At 38.4% G+C, this 18,431-nt stretch overlaps 1 protein-coding gene across 1 annotated transcript in view; it reads left to right on the top strand.

The window, feature by feature from the left end:
- The first annotated feature begins 2,558 nt into the window (after positions 1–2,558).
- TNFSF13B (TNF superfamily member 13b) overlaps positions 2,559–18,431 on the top strand; it is a 36,104-nt gene continuing 20,231 nt past the window's right edge. Inside the window, exons 1-3 of the mRNA XM_029210573.1 lie at positions 2,559–2,695; positions 4,925–5,284; positions 5,363–5,450. Coding sequence (XP_029066406.1) covers positions 4,955–5,284; positions 5,363–5,450 — 418 coding nt within the window. The 5' untranslated portion in view covers positions 2,559–2,695; positions 4,925–4,954. The remainder of the gene's footprint in view (positions 2,696–4,924; positions 5,285–5,362; positions 5,451–18,431) is intronic.

The following is an 18,431-nucleotide window of genomic DNA, read 5'->3' as shown; positions in this document are numbered from 1 at the left end:
TTTTCTTTAATTCGAGGTGATTCCCTCCTTACATGGTGACCCACAATTCTGATTTCCTATTTCCCTTTCTGAAGAGGTGACTGAATTTATTCTGGGTCCACATAGAAAAGACAGATCCCTTCAATACATCTCCACAGAATGACACTTTTAAAGATGTTGTTTTCTTGTTTCCTAATTCTACTAAATAGCTGAAGTTATCAAAAAGTAACTTTAGAGTAGAAATGGAAATAAGAGTCTTCTTAGTGAGTGAGCTAGTTTTTCCAGCAATAAATGCTAGATGAAATATAAAACAAAAATTTCTCTTTACATTGTAATTTTTAACATGAAGACATTTGGAAAAATTCTGGAAGAACATTCGAAACACACAGTTTCTGGGTTGTAGGAATATAAATATCCTCACGCTAGCAGAACTAGTTAGGATGTTTCGGGATCCATTAACGTCCACTCTTGTCTCAAATTGGCTTAAAGAATAAGGCAAAAGGATTACTCAGTATAAAACATCCCCAAACAGGGAACACGAAGAGTTGATTAATTCAGCAGCGCAATGGTGCAGTTAGAGACCCAGGTTTTCTTCCTACCCTCCACCTGTCGGCCTAGACAGCACAGCAGTTGGTGGATGGCCAGCACAGTTCTGTGTGGTCATATGTGAACGTGTGGCAGTGCAGGAAGGATGTCTTTTTCTTGGGTTTCTCTTTAAAGATGATGAACTCTTTCTCATGAGCCCCCAAAGAGACCACGCCTCCCATCTGATTGTTAGAAACCTCTCTTATCCGTCCACTCTTAGCAGTCAACACTGATGTGGATGGAATCACCAGGACTGCGTTGCAGTGATTAGAATTGAAGCTTGCAGTGGGTCAGCATCCCACCAAAATGTCTATCTAAACAAAATCAGTTTCTAGATTTGGGGCAGGGAAGAGTCTGTTAAGATGGTAGAACAAAATTGGGCATACAGATGCGTCTGACTTCAGAGGCCATACATCTCACCCCCATCATTTTACTTCTCACATTTAATAAGCAAAATTTCAAATAAAGTATTAAAAACGTTTGCAAACTCTGCTTTATTCGTTTTTAAAGACAGAGAGAATTTCATAAGTAATGTTTCCTCCATGAATAGAATTAATCCTTTCTCCCAACATTTTTGAGATGGTCAAATCTGACCAGGTATTATTTGAGTGCCCCTCTGTGTCAATGTGTATTGTCTGTGTCATGCAGGTAAAGTAGAAAAATTAGTTGATGTATATGAAATAGGCAGATGATCTGACACATATTCATCTTAATACTAATGAAAATATTCTCGTAAGTATTATAAAGGTAAAGAATAACAAACTAAATTGCACTTTAATTGAAAATAGTATTAAACAGAAATTTCTTAAAAACACACACTTAAATAAACACTCAAGAGAATTAAATCTGAAGGCAGTTACACTACAAATTGAGGACAATTCACAAATGAAACTGAATTCTTAGCGGATTTTTTTTTCCAAAACTGACAAAAATTAAGCTCCAGTAAATACATACACACTCCTCATTTGAATATAACTATTAAGAAATAAAAATCAACATCGCAGGGACTGACATTATTTTTTGTATAAGAAATGACCAGTGTTGTCTATGTTTAAAATCACACCATTACTTCCTGGTTCAGTTTCACAGAGCAAATAGCACTTGGCCTTCCAACTCAGGTTTCACTATAATTATAATAGCAACTGACTGCATGTATATATTTCTACAAGAAAACAACATGATTTTTTCTGAAATTAATAATTATTTGCATCAAGCCATTTTCCATATTCTGAGCACCTGAGGAAGCCAGTTTTACCTAGGTCTATTTTTAGGTACATATGCATTTCTAGAAGAGCTGTTGTCTCCATGCTTGAGTTGTCCAAATCCTTATGAAAGACACTTTTTTCCTCAAAGAAATGGGTAAAGGATAGATTTCTCAAACCAGCCAATTCTTTATAGGATTGTTAAGCCAGAAGTTTAAAATTAAGCTTTCTGAATCTTTTTGAGGTTGTCACTATAAGAAGCAAGCAGTCAGAGTAGATGTTTGTTTTATGCTGTGTTTCATCCATCAGACAAACTCCTGACTTCAGTTCTTTTCAAATATACTCTCCCATGTTCCTATCTACTCTCTCCTGAATAGATGGGACAGGGAACTTGGGACTCACTTTGTTTATTCAGTTTGTTTCAGCTCTGTTGCAGGAGAATGTTTTACACTCCAGTTGAGAAAAAGAAGTGGCTGAAAAGGAGCTGAATCATGGAAGAGAACTGTGGCTCAGGTCCAGCCCTAAATAAACGTGAATGTGGTGAGCTAGTCAGTGACTATGGACGTGCTTGCTATCTGTTGAACAGAATTTCAGTTAAATTATTGTCACACCCTTTCCTTTGCAGGAAACAGATCCTTGATTGATGGAGTAATAACTTCCTTTTGTTCCTCTAATAAGAAATTCGAGAGCACATAAATGCCACTTCGTTTTCTACCTGTCTTCTGAGAAACCGCATCATGTGATGGCTATGGAGGACATCACCTGGCCATGTCCAGTCTGGGCCAGCTGCCCTGCTGCCTTTGGTCGAGGGAGAACTAGCCCTCCTCTGCTGTGGCTGCCCGCTGGTGGTCCAAGACCAGCTCCTGGTTCCAAACTGGCCGCAGGCAGACTGCTCAGTGGCTCTCCCAGGAGAGCAGCTGAAGGCAAAGGTAATTCCCTAAAGCAAGTTATTCCCTCTCTCTTGAGAACTTTTACAGCAGAACACGGAGCAGAGTGGCCTGCCAGAAGGGGAAGAATGTCCACTCACAGAAAGAAGCGGTGGCTGCAGGTGTCCAGGGTGGAAAAGAGAGTAATTGGTTTCTAGCACTGCCTTGAATTCTTTTATTTCTCCATGTATTTAGGTACTAGGAATGCACACACTTATAATCTGAGAGAGTTTCAATTACTTTCAGTCAGAAAGTAATCCCCAAACTAATCCTTTTGTAAAAAATTGAAATGTTACCTAGTATGTTTTACTGTGATGATCTGGAAACAAGGACTGTCACAAAGGAATTGTATTACAGTAAAGAGTCTGCACGCTTACTTATAGACGACAACTTCCACCTGAGAACAGCTAACTGGGGTGACCACGGGAATCACTAAAACCTTTTTTTAAACAGAAAAAAATTTTAAAGTCATTTTGAAAGGTCTTGGAACTTGCAGATGCAAAGGAAAAAACAACAATCCCAAGAGGTAAAAATGAATAAGGCGGATGACATCGCACTTAGTGAGACAAGGACGAAACAGGCGGTCCTGGGAGGGAGCTCAGAGACACCTGGTCAAGGTGACTGTGTGCTCTTCTCCAGCAGGTGTGTGCAGCTGTGACCAGGGGACAGGTACAAAGACGTCTATTGCAGCACTGTTTGTAAGAATGAAAAAGATTCCATGGACTGAATAAATGAAACATTCTGTTCATAATATGAATGAATGAAATAGATTCCACATGATGAATGAATGGAATGAATGGAATGAATGAAAAATGGGAACATCTTAAAGGTAGCTTGTTCTACATTCCTGTAAGTCTCCTTACAGCTCTCGGGGACAGTTATCACCCCATCCAACAGATGAGGACACAGAATCACAGGCGGGATTGGTGTCCTTACAGCCACGCCACGTCCAACAATAGAGATTTTTTTAAAAATTAATTTATTTTTGGCTGTGTTGTGTCTTAGTTGCAGTGTGCGGGCTTCTCACTGCAGTGGCTTCTCTTGTTGCAGAGCACGGGCTCTAGGCGCGCGGACTTCATTAGTTGTGGCTCATGGGCTTAGCTGCTCTGCGGCATGTGGGATCTTCCTGGACCAGGGCTCGAACCCGTGTCCCCTGCATTGGCAGGCGGATTCTCAACCACTGAGCCACCAAGGAAGCCCCCAACAATAGAGATTTGAAACTAAATTCTGTCTGGGTTGAGTCGGGTCGTCTTGTATACAGGTTAGATTGGAGCAGAGCCGGCCTAATGTGGACGAGCAGATAAGCTGCTTTAGGGAAAGAGCAGTTAATGACGGGACCCAGGCATCTGGAGCTGAGCTAAGACCTATTCTCCCCCAAATGGTGTCAGACGGAGCAGGGACTTGCAGCTCCAGAGGTGGGGACAGCAGAGGTGGGACAGCTCCTGGGGACTGGCCATCCTGTGGGTGGCTGCCTCTCTAGCAGTGAGTCCCAGGAGGAAGAGGATTACTTAGAGTCCCTTTCAAAATGCATACACCTGCATATAGAGAATCCCCTGCACACCTAATCTAAGTAGGTCCCCAAAATTTAGGCACTTTCTTCTTATTCCATTACTAAGGTGATAGTGGGGACAGTACTCCCCAGCGGACTTTTATGCCTTGTCTAAGGACATTTCATTGTATTTCCCACTTAGAGACTGTTACTAAATCACTCTCCAGCTGACTACAGTTCAATGCTGAAGTACTTAGCTTATCTGACCTTGGCATTCATTAATTTTATCACACCAGCAGGAACTTATTAATATTCTTTTCCCCCTTCCCTACAAAGCCACGTGGCCCCAAGTGGACCCAGTTCTCTCCTAATGCCTGAGGAGGAGTTCCTTAAACACCTTCCTATCTTAAAAGTTGTCTGTAGTGTGCTGGTCCAAACCCCCAACTCCTTGCCGTCAGTAGATTTAAGGGGCCCTTTTGTGCATGAGTGCTCTGAGATGCCATTAAAATTCTTACAAAAACTGAAAGTGAAATGAGGAAGACTGATTGAGCAATCACATAGAAGGGCGAATGCCAGGAAGACCTATCATACAGTAGGGGCAGAGATGCGGCCGGGCAGCGAGAAGAAAATTCAGGAGCACTCTCCGGAGGGCGAGCGCCGGGCTGGGCCATGTAGTCAATGTAGGACATCAACAAACACAGATAACAGGAAATGATCCATTCTCTGTGGTCACTTATTCAAAGGGCCCGAACCTTCAAAGTTCAAGGAGGGAAATGGATGACTCCACAGGGGAGCAGTCACGCCTTTCTCGCCTTAAGACCAGAGACGAAATGAAACTGAAGGAGACAGTCTCCATCCTCCCCCAGAAGGAAAGCCCCTCTGTCCGCTTCTCCAAAGATGGAAAGCTGCTGGCCGTGACCCTGCTGCTGGCCCTGCTGTCCTGCTGCCTCACGGTGCTGTCCTTCTGCCGCCTGGCTTCCCTGCAAGCAGAGCTGGGAAGGCTCCGGGCGGAGCTGCGGGAGCTGCCCGGCGCCCCCCAGGCGGGAGCCGCAGCCCCCAGGGCCGCCCTGCGGGAGGCTGCAGCCACCACCTCCGCCCTGAAAGTGAGTCTGCGGCAGCCCCAGCCCCATGCTCCCGCACCCAGACGCCCTGGCAATAACGGGGGCCTTTTCTCTTGGCAGGGGAGCTTTGCACTACCAGCTCCAGGAGAAAGCAACTCCAGCCAAAGCAGCAGGAGTAAGCGTGGCCTGCAGGATGCAGAAGAAACAGGTATGTTTGGGGCACAGAAGCGGCTAGGAGTCAGGGATCCCAGTTCACAGGTGAGGAGCAGAGGGGAGCCAGACAGGACGTGGAAACTTGGACACTTGCCAACTTGCCGTCCCAGCCGGGTGTGGCTCCAGGGAAAGCCAAGTCCTGGCCGATGTAATAGGCCGACAGCACGTTTTGTCCTACGGTGAGCAGGTTTTGTGGGGAGAGGTATTTATCTGTGCGGCACTTTAAAAAAGGGGAAAGGGGCCCACATTTCCCCTCCAATAGATAGTTCACTCCTACATCAGGAGCATCATCTGGCAGTGCAGGAACAAAGCACCACGTGCCAGTGTAGAATGAGCTTTTGTCAGCGAAGGGCAGCCAGACAGCATCTCCTGGGGGCGTAGCTGCCGTGAAACCACGTGTAGATTGCCCCGGAGGCAGGTGCATGTTTCTGCTTTATTTGGTGTCTTGCTTTTTTTAAAAAAGCTTATTGTACACACACACTCACACACACACAGAGATTTTAATGCATTTCTTTAATGTGTGCTTTTTCCTGGAGCTCCACACACGTTTATAGCCTCCTTGTAATAGTTCCTTAGCGATCGCTACCTTTCTTCCTGCTGCACATGTCCCACAGAACTGTGTGCGTCCCTGACACCTCAGGTTTGGTGGGGCCTCCCAAGACGTGATTCAGCTCTAGTTCCTTCATCTCAAGGCTGAGAAAGAGCATTTGAATGGCACTTACTAATATTGCAATTTAACAAATCCTTGGTGCTGTTTCCCTTTTATATTGAAGGAACCTTTTCTTGAGCCCCTAGAATGTGCCAGGCAGGCTTGTACTAGGAGAGGTATCGTCACACCTCCTGTTTCCTTTCATCTTCACGGTGAGTGTGAGTCAGACCCAACAGGTGTAATTATTTACATGTATTTGTACTTCTGAACAGAAGTGCATGAGAGACAGAATAGGTGTCCTATCACACCACACACACACACACACACACACACACACACACACACACACACAGGATGCTCCTTCTGTAAACTTATTTTTCACTAAATGCCTTATTCGTGGAAAAAATTCTTCCTCGTTTTATACAACTGTAAATTTTGTATCTGGTTATCATATCTTTGTGCCAATTATCAGAAACAATTGGGTTTAAAAATTTTAAAACTGGAAAACACTCATATTTTTACTATGCTTTAACACATCGATTATTTTCATATTTTGCGTTTTATCATCCATATTTTTTACATAATTGAAAAAATTCAGTATATATACTGTGGTATATTACACAATAAATGTTTTCCTTGTTTCTAAGTAATTCTCACACATCCATATTTATTTGTTATCATACAATTATTTATCATGATCATTTCCAATTTTTTTGATAGAATGGAACGTGCCAAAATTTTTCTGCAGATCTCTTTGTTTCTGAGGAATTTTATGCATATATTCAATATAAATTCCATACATGGAATGTCTGAGCCAAAGAGGATGAACATCTTTAGCACCCTTGCTACCTGTTGCCATACTGTTTTCAAAATGAATTACAAATGTATGTAATCAGAAATGCAGTGTACAAGTTCTCCACATTCTTACAGCATTTTATCTTTAAAAATATATTTTGGCTAGTTTAGTAGTTGTAAAAGAATGCCTCAAATTTAATTTTTTGCTTGCTTACTAACTTATTTCTGCATATTTTGATAACTTCTAATTTTATCTTCTAATTTTTATTTATAACTTCCCTCACTTGTCCTATTTTTAAAATAATTTTGAATAAACTCTATATTAGGCATATTGTTTATCAAAATTTTGATGTAAATATTTTCACGATATTTTGCAGGTTTTTAAACTTGTACAGAGATTTTGCATCTGTATATTTAATGTGATACACTTTTTAAATTTTCTGTAATATATCAAAGCTAAAAATATATTTGTTCATAATCTCTTAAGTAGTTTATTCTTTTCTCTGCCATTTTGACTTTTTTTGTAATTTAGTGTTGTAGTTTGGTATTTAATCCATTAGTCCTGGAGTTTATTTTGGTAGGTCATGTCATACTAACTTCCTTTCTTTGGAACTTCCTTCCTTCCTTCCTTAACTTCCCCTTTCTTCTTTTACTTTTTCCTTCCAAACTATTGCTAAATGTCTCGGCCAAATTCATTAGATGGTTCTTTTCAACTCATTTGCATTGGAATGCTTACTATATTATATTAAGTTCCTCATTTATAGTTGAATCTATTTTGAGACTTTTTTTTCATTGATTTGTTTCCTATTTGTATTAAATATTTTAAGTAATTTTATAATAAAATGAGCTTCAATGCCTAGTAGGGTGAGGATGCCTCAATCTTCTTCAACCTTGTCTGCTAGTATTCCCCTGCCTCTAAATATTAATATTAAAACTAAACCCTAACTTTTCCATTCCAAAGAGGATATAGACTCATTACATCAGATTTAAGAAGGAAAGAATTGAGTAAGAAATCAGTAACTCCCTGAGTCCCACTTGACCAAAATATGTTCTATTAATATTTTAAAATTTCCTCCCATGTGAATATTTTTTCATATTTGTGTTACTATGGCATCCAAAAATTGTATACTGACAAAAATTTTCCCCCCCAAATTTGCAATTTTTAGAAAGTCTGGAGAAGAGCAGAAGGTTCTAACCAATGAATCAGAATGCACCTGGTTTCCATAGCCCAGATGTAGCCACTATGGTCATTATCATGGTTTGCCTTAGATTTTTATAAACCCTAATGTAGCATATATATGGTGTTTGTATATATATATATATATATATATACATATATATGTATTGTATATATAGTGTATATATATATACTCTATAAATATACTTAGTACATATCTCTAAATCTCTCTCTACATATATTTATTAACATTCATAGATCCCACATGAAGGGTTTGAAGACCAGAACCTTAGTGATAGGTAATATCAGTTATTCCCGGTCAATGAAATTGGCTTGAATGTTGTTTTAGACACTGTCCCTTTGTGCAGGGAAAATTTATTTTGTTTAGCCTTACTCCAAAATTAATTCATATATATATACCAAGAAAGTTGTCTGAGACTCCATGATTTTTGTTTGTTTTCTGTTTGGTAGGGTCCTTTTTTTGGAATTGAGAAAATTCTATGCAGTTTGAATCTAGCAACTTTCTTTGGCTTTGGTTTCCATTCTAGTTGTTGTGATTTATTTTAAGTAAAACTCAAAAGCCAGAGTTATCCCTTTTACTTTCAAAGCATTAGTTTCTATTTTATTTATTCATTTTCTATAAACGTTTTTGTTGGAATTTTAGAAAAACTGTAACTCTGAAGAAGAAAATGAATGTTCACACTTTGAATTGATATATTCAAGAATTTTTAATATCTCTATTAAATATAGAATTTTAAATTTCACAATAAGACAGTTTTCCTTATATAGGTTTCACTATTCTTTCATAGTTAAATTAAAAAGGGTTTATTGCTATGAGGAGTCTTAGCATTTTCAAATAGCTTGTTAAACTGCTAAAAAACATAGAATTTGCAGTAAATGATTTAGTATTTGATCTCACGCTTATTTTTAAGCCACGTCAGTAGTACACTCAGTGGATCTATACTTAACAGATTTATAATATTCTTCTAGACTTTGTCTAAAATACTCTGCTTTCTGTATATACTCCTTAACATCAGGTGGTCATTATTTTATAACTGTGTCAAAAAGGTTCACAGCTGAATATTGCTAAGTAACATACCAGAATGTTACTCGTTCTTATTTTTCTATAAATCCAACCCAAATTTCACCAGGCATCTCAATTTTTATTGTGTGGATATTCAGTTTGTAAGTAAATTCCAGTATGCCGTGGGCTAGGAAGTCGAACCTCCCCAGCACACAGCAAGCCTAGTTATTGCATTGGTATTTGATACTCATCACATATTACCTAGGAAGGTTGTTTTCTTTTCATTTGTGTATACCCCGTCTGTTCAAATAAAGAGTAGAGACTTCTGTGGTCTGGTCCTATTTCTCCTTTTGTATATTCATCATGACACTTGCACCCTGTAGGTATTCCATGAATATGTGTTAATCAATTTTGGGCTCAATATCAAATAAGATAGAATGATTTGGCATCATTTTTAGGGGGAAGGGATTTTCCCCTATTTCTTCATTTGTCAGGTTTTGATCAAAGGCCATCTTATGAAATTTTTTTAACTTGACCTTTAAAATAACTAATTAACCAAAGAATGAGCATGATCATAAGGCTAAAGTCGCAGGGGCAGTCTGGAAACCCCTTGCCTCAGACTCTCTTGGTGCACCAGGTAGAGGCACTGTTTGGGCTCATTGAAAAGTCATAGAGAAGCTCCCATATTCAGCAACTTCTTTAAGTATAATTTCCTGGGTTTTTAGCTTAATTTTTTAAAATTTTAATTGACATATTGTTTACACACAGAAAAGGGCATGTATCTTCAGGACACAGGTCAGTGAAATTCGCAAGCTGAACAGCAGTAGGTGAAGGGCAGACGTCACCATCAGCCTACACACCCATTTAGTATTTCTTGCAGACCACCCCTGGAGTAAACGTGCTGCTTTTACTTCATTCTAGAATTTGGTGCTGTGGCTCCAGTTTTGTTTTTCTTAATTATGTTGTGTTTCAAATGAAAGTCTCAGTAAGTTTCATGTGTTTCATAAGATAATTTATGATTATAATATAACAAACAGAAATGTGGGGAAATCCAGGATTTAAATTGCCAAATGGCTTACAATAGCCAAAAATTCACTTTTAAGCCCATAAGTGTATTTGGAGATAGTCCCAATTAGAAAAAAAAACAAAAACAAAAACACTAAAGTGACATGGCTTTGAAAATATTACACATGAAAATTTCTTCACAGATGAAATCATGATGACCCATGTTTTGAACCTGCACTTAACTATAATTCTATTCATTTCAAGAATCTAAAGATAAGCATCTTCAGAGCCCATCAAGAAAGTGAATTCTTCCAAATGGGTTCCTACTGAATTAAAACAGTTTATTAATAAAATTAGGTGACCTTTCATTTTTTCCCTTGTTATTCAGTAGGGAGTTTAAGTTATCAGAAACCCATGTATTTTAGATTATAGAAAGACAAAAATTATTTTTTATTAATAATGTTTATTATACTCATCTCAACTGTAATATTAAAAATAGTGGTGAAAGGAACTTCCCTGGCAGTCCAGGCTGAAGACTCTGTGCTCCCGGTGAAGGGGGTGCAGGTTCTATCCCTGGTCGGGGAACTAAGATCCCCGTGCTGCATGGCACAGCCAAACAGTTAAAAAAAACCAAAAAACAAAAAAGTCATGAGGTGGTGAAAGCATGAGCATTTCAAAGAAATATAAAAACAAGAGCAGAAAAATTTGCCCATATTTTACCTTTCAAATATTTATTGTAAAATTCTGACCAATCTACTTTATTTTTCTCCATTTTTAAATAAACGTTTTAGTTTGAAATTATTTTAGAATTACAGGAAAGTTGCAATAACAGTGCAGTGAGCTGCCATATATCCCTCATGCCGTTTCCCCTAATGTTAACATCTTATGTTACCATGGTACCTTTGTCACAACTTAGAGACCAACATTAGGATTTAACTGAACTCCCGACTTTATTGGAATTTCACCAGCTTTTCCGCTAAGGTCTTACCATGTTCCGGGAGCCATCCAGGACACCAGAATGCATTTAATAGTTTTTAAAAATCAGAGTTTTGAACATAATGCACATAAGTTAACACCTAAGAGTATAACTAAAGTATTTCTCTGGGGTAAACATTCTTGTTGTTAAACATAAAGATATCAATACTATTAATATTTTTGAAATATTAACATTTCTTTCTTGAAATCCATAGTGCATTTCCTTTGCAAGAAAAGATGGGGTGTCTGAGGGGTCTGTAACATCCAGTCTTTGCTTCATTGGCATTTCGGGCTCAGCTGTAACTTACAAGGCTGTAAAGTGAGTGTTAAAAGCATGCAGTGTATAACTCAGCCATCCAATTTGTCCCCAGATGAGGCTAACAGCAGCCTCTTACCCAGCAAGGGTGTGTTCTTTCCTAGAACAGAAACAGCTGGCTGCTGTCATGGTGACCTTTGACCAGAATCTTCCCTGAGTGTTATTTTTCTTTTCTCCTGCTTTAAATAAGGAGAGCCTTCTTTTCAGTGTTGCAAGAGCTGGATTCTGTTCAATTTCCACAAAAGTATTTTAAATGAAAATAGTGACCTGGTAACCAAACCTTTGAACCCTGTTCTTATCAAGTTTAAAGTTTTGAGAAACAGAAGAGCCAGGAAGCGAATCAACCAGTGAAGCCAGAAGCGATATTGTATCTCTTCCAACCTTCCCTGACCTATAGGAGGTCCAAGCGCTGTTCTAGTTGTTGGGTATTGATTAGAAGACAAACAGATAAAAGTTTCCCGTGCATTGGAGATTACATTGCAGTGAGGTGGAAAGCCATAGAAAATAATCAATAAACATAATTAATGAGGAAATTATAATACTAGAAAATGTCAAATACATTGCAAAAGTGAAAAATGTAGGGCAGGGTTAAGAGAACCAGCAGAGTTAAGGGTGAAGAAGGGTAAGAGGACATGTCTGTATTTTAAGTAGGGAGGCCAGGGTAAGTCTTTCTATCTAATCCCTGAAAGCTCAATAATTCTTTATTGTTTCAACATTAAAAAAAATTGCAGACATTCTAGGTATTTTGACAATAAATTCATAACATCGAGGGATGCATTCTCATTAATAGTTCGTAGAAATGGGTGATATTAGTTTTAACGGTTAATGATGCTTTTTATAGGTCAAGTCCTACTTACAGGATCTGCAGTGGGCAGCTGCTCTTTTGTTGTGGTGGGATTTTCTTTGACCTAAATAGACATTTCTCCAAAGAAGGTATACAGATGGCCAACAAACACATGAAAGGATGCTCAGCATCACTAATCATTAGAGAAATGCAAATCAAAACTACAATGAGGTATCACCTCACACCGGTCAGAATGGCCATCATCAAAAAATCTACAAACAGTAAATGCTGGAGAGGGTGTGGAGAAAAGGGAACCCTCTTGCACTGTTGGTGGGAATGTAAATTGATACAGCCACTATGGAGAACAGTATGAAGGTTCCTTAAAAAACTAAAAATAGAACTACCATACGACCCAGCAATCCCACTACTGGGCATATACCCTGAGAAAACCATAATTCAAAAAGACACATGCACCCCAATGTTCACTGCAGCACTATTTACAATAGCCAGGACATGGAAGCAAACTAGGTGTCCATCAACAGATGAGTGGATAAGGAAGATGTGGCACATTTATACAATGGAATATTACTCAGCCATAAAAAAAAACGAAATTGAGTTATTTGTAGTGAGATGGATGGACCTAGAGTCTGTCCTGCAGAGTGAAGTAAGTCAGAAAGAGAAAAACAAATACCGTATGCTAACGCACATATATGGAATCTAAAAAAAAAAAAAATGGTTCTCATGAACCTAGGGGCAGGACAGGAATAAAGACGCAGACGTAGGGAATGGACTTGAGGACACGGGGAAGGGGAAGCGTAAGCTGGGACGAAGTGAGAGAGTGGCATGGACGTATATACACTCCCAAATGTAAAGTAGGTAGCTCGTGGGAAGCAGCCGCATAGCACAGGGAGGTCAGCTCGGTGCTTTGTGACCACTTAGAGGGGTGGGATAGGGAGGGTGGGAGGGAGACACAAGGGGGAGGGGATATGGGGATATATGTATACGTATAGCTGGTTCACTTTGTTATACAGCAGAAGCTAACACACCATTGTAAAGCAATTATACTCCAATAAAGATGTTAAAAAAATAAAAATTCCTCAAAGGACATATCAAAAAAAACCAAAAGTATCCCCATTTCTGAGGAGTTAGAGAAGAAACAGACTTCTCTCAAAATAGAGGAGACACCTACTGTGCAAAGCTCTGAGGTAGGCTCTCCAGAATATGCAGAAAAGGGGAGAGAAATGAAATGAAATTAGCCGAGTACGGTCCATGTGAAAGCTCTGGGTTAGACCCTGTGGACCTGTGATTATCGTTTGCCCTCTTCGTAACCCTGCAGTGCTGGCATTATTGTCTGCATTTTAGGTGAGAGAATTGAAGCAGGCACAGCCAACCCCTCTTTTCAGAAACCCAGTACTGAGTTGGAGAAGTTTTAAAAAACTAATGTAAATTTCAAGATAATAAATAATTAAAAAATAACAATGTCTTTTGCCTTTACAAAACACGTGCAAATTATGCCTTCAACTAATTCTCACAACACTATGAAATAGATATTGTTTTTCTCAGTTTACAGATAAGAAAAAATATTTCAAAATTGTGTCAATCTCATGATTAAATAGCTAATTGGTTTAAGAACTAAGGTTGAATTTATTATCTCGACTATAAATTCTGAGCTTTTTTGATCACGTGAGCTATATGTGCTTAATGTTCAAATAAAGCACCAGTTTTGAGAAAAGTTATTGGATCCTGGAGAAGCCTAAATTATTATTAATATTATTACCAGTGAGAAGGATAGCTAGTTATGGAATCACAGGATGTCAGTAGTGGAGATCACAGACTGAAAGATCATCTAGACCGTGGTCGAGAAGAGCTGAGCTGGGTTTTAAAGGTTGAGTAGATGTGGGTAAGAGGAGAGTGTATCCAAGGTATGGTAACAGTAATAAAACAGGAAATAGAAAAAATACAAGAAGAGACCTTATTATAGTAAGCGGCCGTCTCCTTGGGGATTTTTGCAAATGTTGATTGATTGAAGTTCAGGCTTTCCTCTTCTCCTCTCCATCCCTCTCCTCTGACTATCCTGTGTCAGGTAGACAAAGAAATGGAAAATAACTGCTTCATGGTATCTGCTGACACAAGTTGTGAAGCTACACTTCAGCTCATCTTTTTTCTCTTCTATCTACTACTCTAGAGCTTCTTCTGGCAACTAGAGAGTAAGAAATTCTAGAGAAATAGCACACAACCATTTACTTTTAAAAATATTATAGCGTGCTACAGTTCTATGGATGACGTTTCAAAAACTTATTGAGATTATTCGTTATGAAGAATGTTTTCCATAAAACCGTGGACCCAAAGATTTATTGTTACAGAGTTCAGACATCGTGGACATAGGTTTTTTTTTTTTTTTACTGGAACCTATTTTCCCTAAAACATTAATTTAATTTGATTTAACATGTCTTATAAATTTGGATGTAAGGATGGGGTTTTTAAAAATTATTTGGAAAGGTTAGATGTTGGTATGATGTCTTTCTTTTCTAAATTATTCCACAGATTTTTTTTTAATGTGCTGTAAATCAGACACTGCAAATTTGTAAATGATGGCCCTTAATATGAAGTGACTCACAGTCTAGGGATGGAAGCAGTTATAGAAACAATTAGTACATACAGTGAAATGTATTTCAATAGATGTACGTACAAAGTGTAATGGTATCAAATATTTAGCTAGAAGGATCAGGGAAAGATTTGATATGTGACCTGAGCCCTGAAGCATGAATGAGGTTTCACCAGTTGGAAAGGTGAGGAATATTTAGCCATAGGGAATGGCAGATACAAGGTCCTGGAAACATGAAGCCGACCTCCTGTTCTGAGAGGCGTGTTTAAGTACAGTGGGGGTGGGAGAGGAGGGTCACGAGGCTGTGCAGGTAGACTTGGATTTTGTGTGCAAAGAAATCCTTTGAAGGAATTATAAACATGAAAAGGACAAGATAGGATTTGGGTTTAGGAAGATAATTCTGGAGGAAATGCAAGTGATGGACTAGGAATTGTAGAAAATGGAAGAGGCACAACTAGGTAGACTAAGGTAATTGTGAAGAATGGTGAGGGTAAAGATCTGAATTTAGGCTACGATGCTCTCCATCTTACCATTTCTCCCTCTTTCTCTCTTTCTCTCTCTCTCTCTCTCTCTCTCTCTCTCTCCCCTTCAGCCAAACTTGCCACCATTCAAAGAAGCCTTCCTCATTGGATCAGACATCTAGGCACTGTATCTCTCTTACAGTTGCAATTTTAATTCTGTTTTGGTGCTACTCATTCATGCCTGTTCTTCCCACTAGATTGTAATCTCCATGGGGGTAGGAATTATATCTCCTTTTTTTTGGTATCCCTAAGTGCAACATGTGACACAAATCTAGTGCTCAGTAAAATTGTTGAATGGATGAATGAGAGATGAAATCTTAATTGAATGAAAGTTAAAAGTTCAAACCATTAGAACTTGGTTATTAGTTGAATTTCAAGATTGAGGAGGAAGAAATAAGGCATGTTTATAAAGTTTCTAGTTTGGGCAACTCAGAGGACAGTTATATATCCACTAAGAGAGAAAACAGAGAAGGAGTGAGAGGTGAGTGTGTGTGGAGAAGATCAAGAAATAGATTTGAGGCAGATGAAACTTGAGGTATCACTATGGCGTTCAGGTGGGAATGTCCAAGCGGGAGTTGAAAATGTAACAGCCAACTGTGCCATTTATTGCTACCTTTCTCCAGATATTCAGGTGTATTTCTATTTTTGGTTTTACCTTCCTTGACTTCAGAGCTGTTTGCACGTTGTGTTATGAAACTAATGTCCTTCACTGGTAAGTTAGTGATACCCAGTGCCTTCTGAGTATGCGTCATTAATAAAGTGAAATATCCTGGGCTTCCCTGGTGGCGCAGTGGTTGAGAGTCCACCTGCCGATGCAGGGGACGCGGGTTCGTGCCCCGGTCCAGGAAGATCCCACATGCCGCGGAGCGGCTAGTCCCGTGAGCCATGGCCGATGAGCCTGCGCATTCGGAGCCTGTGCTCCGCAACGGGAGAGGCCACAACAGTGAGAGGCCCGTGTACCGCAAAAAAAAAAAAAAAAAAAAAAAAGTGAAATATCCTAAAATAATGCAAAGAAGTCATGACCGAAGAAAAAACATATCCTGTGGAGATGATGACAACTATAAAATTGGTAATTTTAAGTTAAAATATTTGATCATTTGCAAAATTAAACAACATTAGACGAAGATGGTATTTTTGGGGTTTTTTTTATCTTTGTTACTTTTATGAGGCTATCCAGAGGGCTGCCATCTTACATATCCTGCCTTACTTTAGTCATAGAACATGATTATATTATGAGTGGTACATGGCAACTTCCAGTTCATGTCAAGACTCTTTCTGTGCACATATACACATAGAAAATCTTCAATTCAAATATATTTCTTTACTTCTATCCTTTATATTTATTTCTACTTTATCAGCTTCATTCCAAGCCCTCCAAAAATTCAGCACCCCTTTCTCACTTCCCCAAGGCCATTATAGTGCTGCCATCTTTGTGAATTCCCCAGAATTGAAAACCTGCTTTTATTATTAGTTTTTAATTCTCCTTCAAGCACATATACTCATTAGTCAGAAACTTTTAAATTTTTTTCACAGTTTGTCTTGGGTGCTCCACTTACATAATTGCATTTTAGACCAAATCACCCACATATTATATTTATTACCAGTCAAGAGCTGAACCTTGGCTTTCATTCTCCCTTTACAGCAGTTCATTCTACACGTAGACACATGTTTTGTCTTTCTCAGGCACAACATGTATCAGGCAAGCCCCTCTCAAGATTAAGAATTCCTAATATTTTTTCTATTTTCTAGTAAGTCAAATACAGACTTCTCAACCTAGCTCTCTAGAAATTCTTTCAAAACTCTCTCAATTCATTGTTTTTGTAAGTTACCAATAAGTAACTTAATAAATGTTGCCAGTTACACAAACTGCTTATCCCTGATCAAATAATACTTTATAATCCAGTTTCCACCCCTAAAATTTTTTCTTCCCATTCCAGTAGAAATGTTTATCCTAAAACCATGATTTCTTTGATTTCTTCATAAATCTATGTCCAGCATTATTTAGATCTGTAAGGGATTTCTCTTAACTAACTATTCCAGCCACTGATGATTTATTCAAAACTAGCTCAAGAAAATTCCAACTCCTACATTTGTCATGACTTCCATGTACTGAATGAAAGCTCTACAGAAATGAAGAGAGGCATCATCTCCAGAGTCCTCATTCTTGAAAAATGTACAATGTAATAAGTAAGGCAACAGAAAAAAGAAGAAAGATAAAAGAAGATGAAGGAAGGGCGTCTCACTCAGACTGAAGAGCTTAGAAGAAGCTTCTTGAATGAGATGAGTGAGAAATTTGGGAGTTAGTGGGTGTAGGTCATATGGACAGGACACGAGTAATGGGAAAAGCTCATGTGGGATGCTTTTCATGGGAACCACGTATAATCTGCAATAATTGCATTATTTATGGTAGTTTCTATTAGATTTAGCTTTGTGGAAATAATGTATAATAAACTGGATTCCAGTTTGAAAAGGTTTGGTTCCAACACAGAAAACAATACGACAGATATTAGCAATTCCATAAACCTATAAATCTCTTTTCCTGATTAAAAGCCACTTTAAAAGGTGGTTTTCAATCTCAGTCAGTCCAACCACTATTCTAATTGTGGAGTTGGTTGGATTTTATTATATCAAATATTGAGCAATAGCAAATGACTTTTGTCTAAAAGTTCTTATTTTAGGAATTCTCTTTTGTAAGCTAGTTTTGTCATCAGTATAATGTTTTGTTTTTAGAAATATTTTTCACATGGTTTAATATTATGAGGAAATTTTCTTATGCTGTAAAAATGTACTTAAGATTAACTATCTGTGGTTCTCACATCATTATAATATGAGATATATATATATTTAGAAATACGTGTCTCCCCATTGACGCAGAAATGTTTTAATGTATGCTACTGCCTTGCTTAGTTAAAAAGATAAACCATTCTCAAACTCTTGTATAATTCCCCTCAACTGTAGCAGCAGGAAAGATGTGTGAAAGACATTTGAAAACCAAACACAGTCAATTAATACTACGATTATCAATATTATGTTTCTTATATTAGACTATGCATTCTCAAAACTCTTGTGGTTGGATATCTATGCTATTGGGAGATACAAAAACAGTACTGCTCTCTTGGCCAACT

The sequence above is a fragment of the Monodon monoceros genome, unplaced genomic scaffold (genome assembly GCF_005190385.1).
Source record: "Monodon monoceros isolate NGI ecotype Baffin Bay Population unplaced genomic scaffold, NGI_Narwhal_1 Super_Scaffold_8, whole genome shotgun sequence".
Lineage (NCBI taxonomy): Eukaryota > Metazoa > Chordata > Mammalia > Artiodactyla > Monodontidae > Monodon > Monodon monoceros.
Note: the sequence above shows the minus strand (reverse complement) of the source record. Positions and strands in the feature narration are given on the sequence as shown.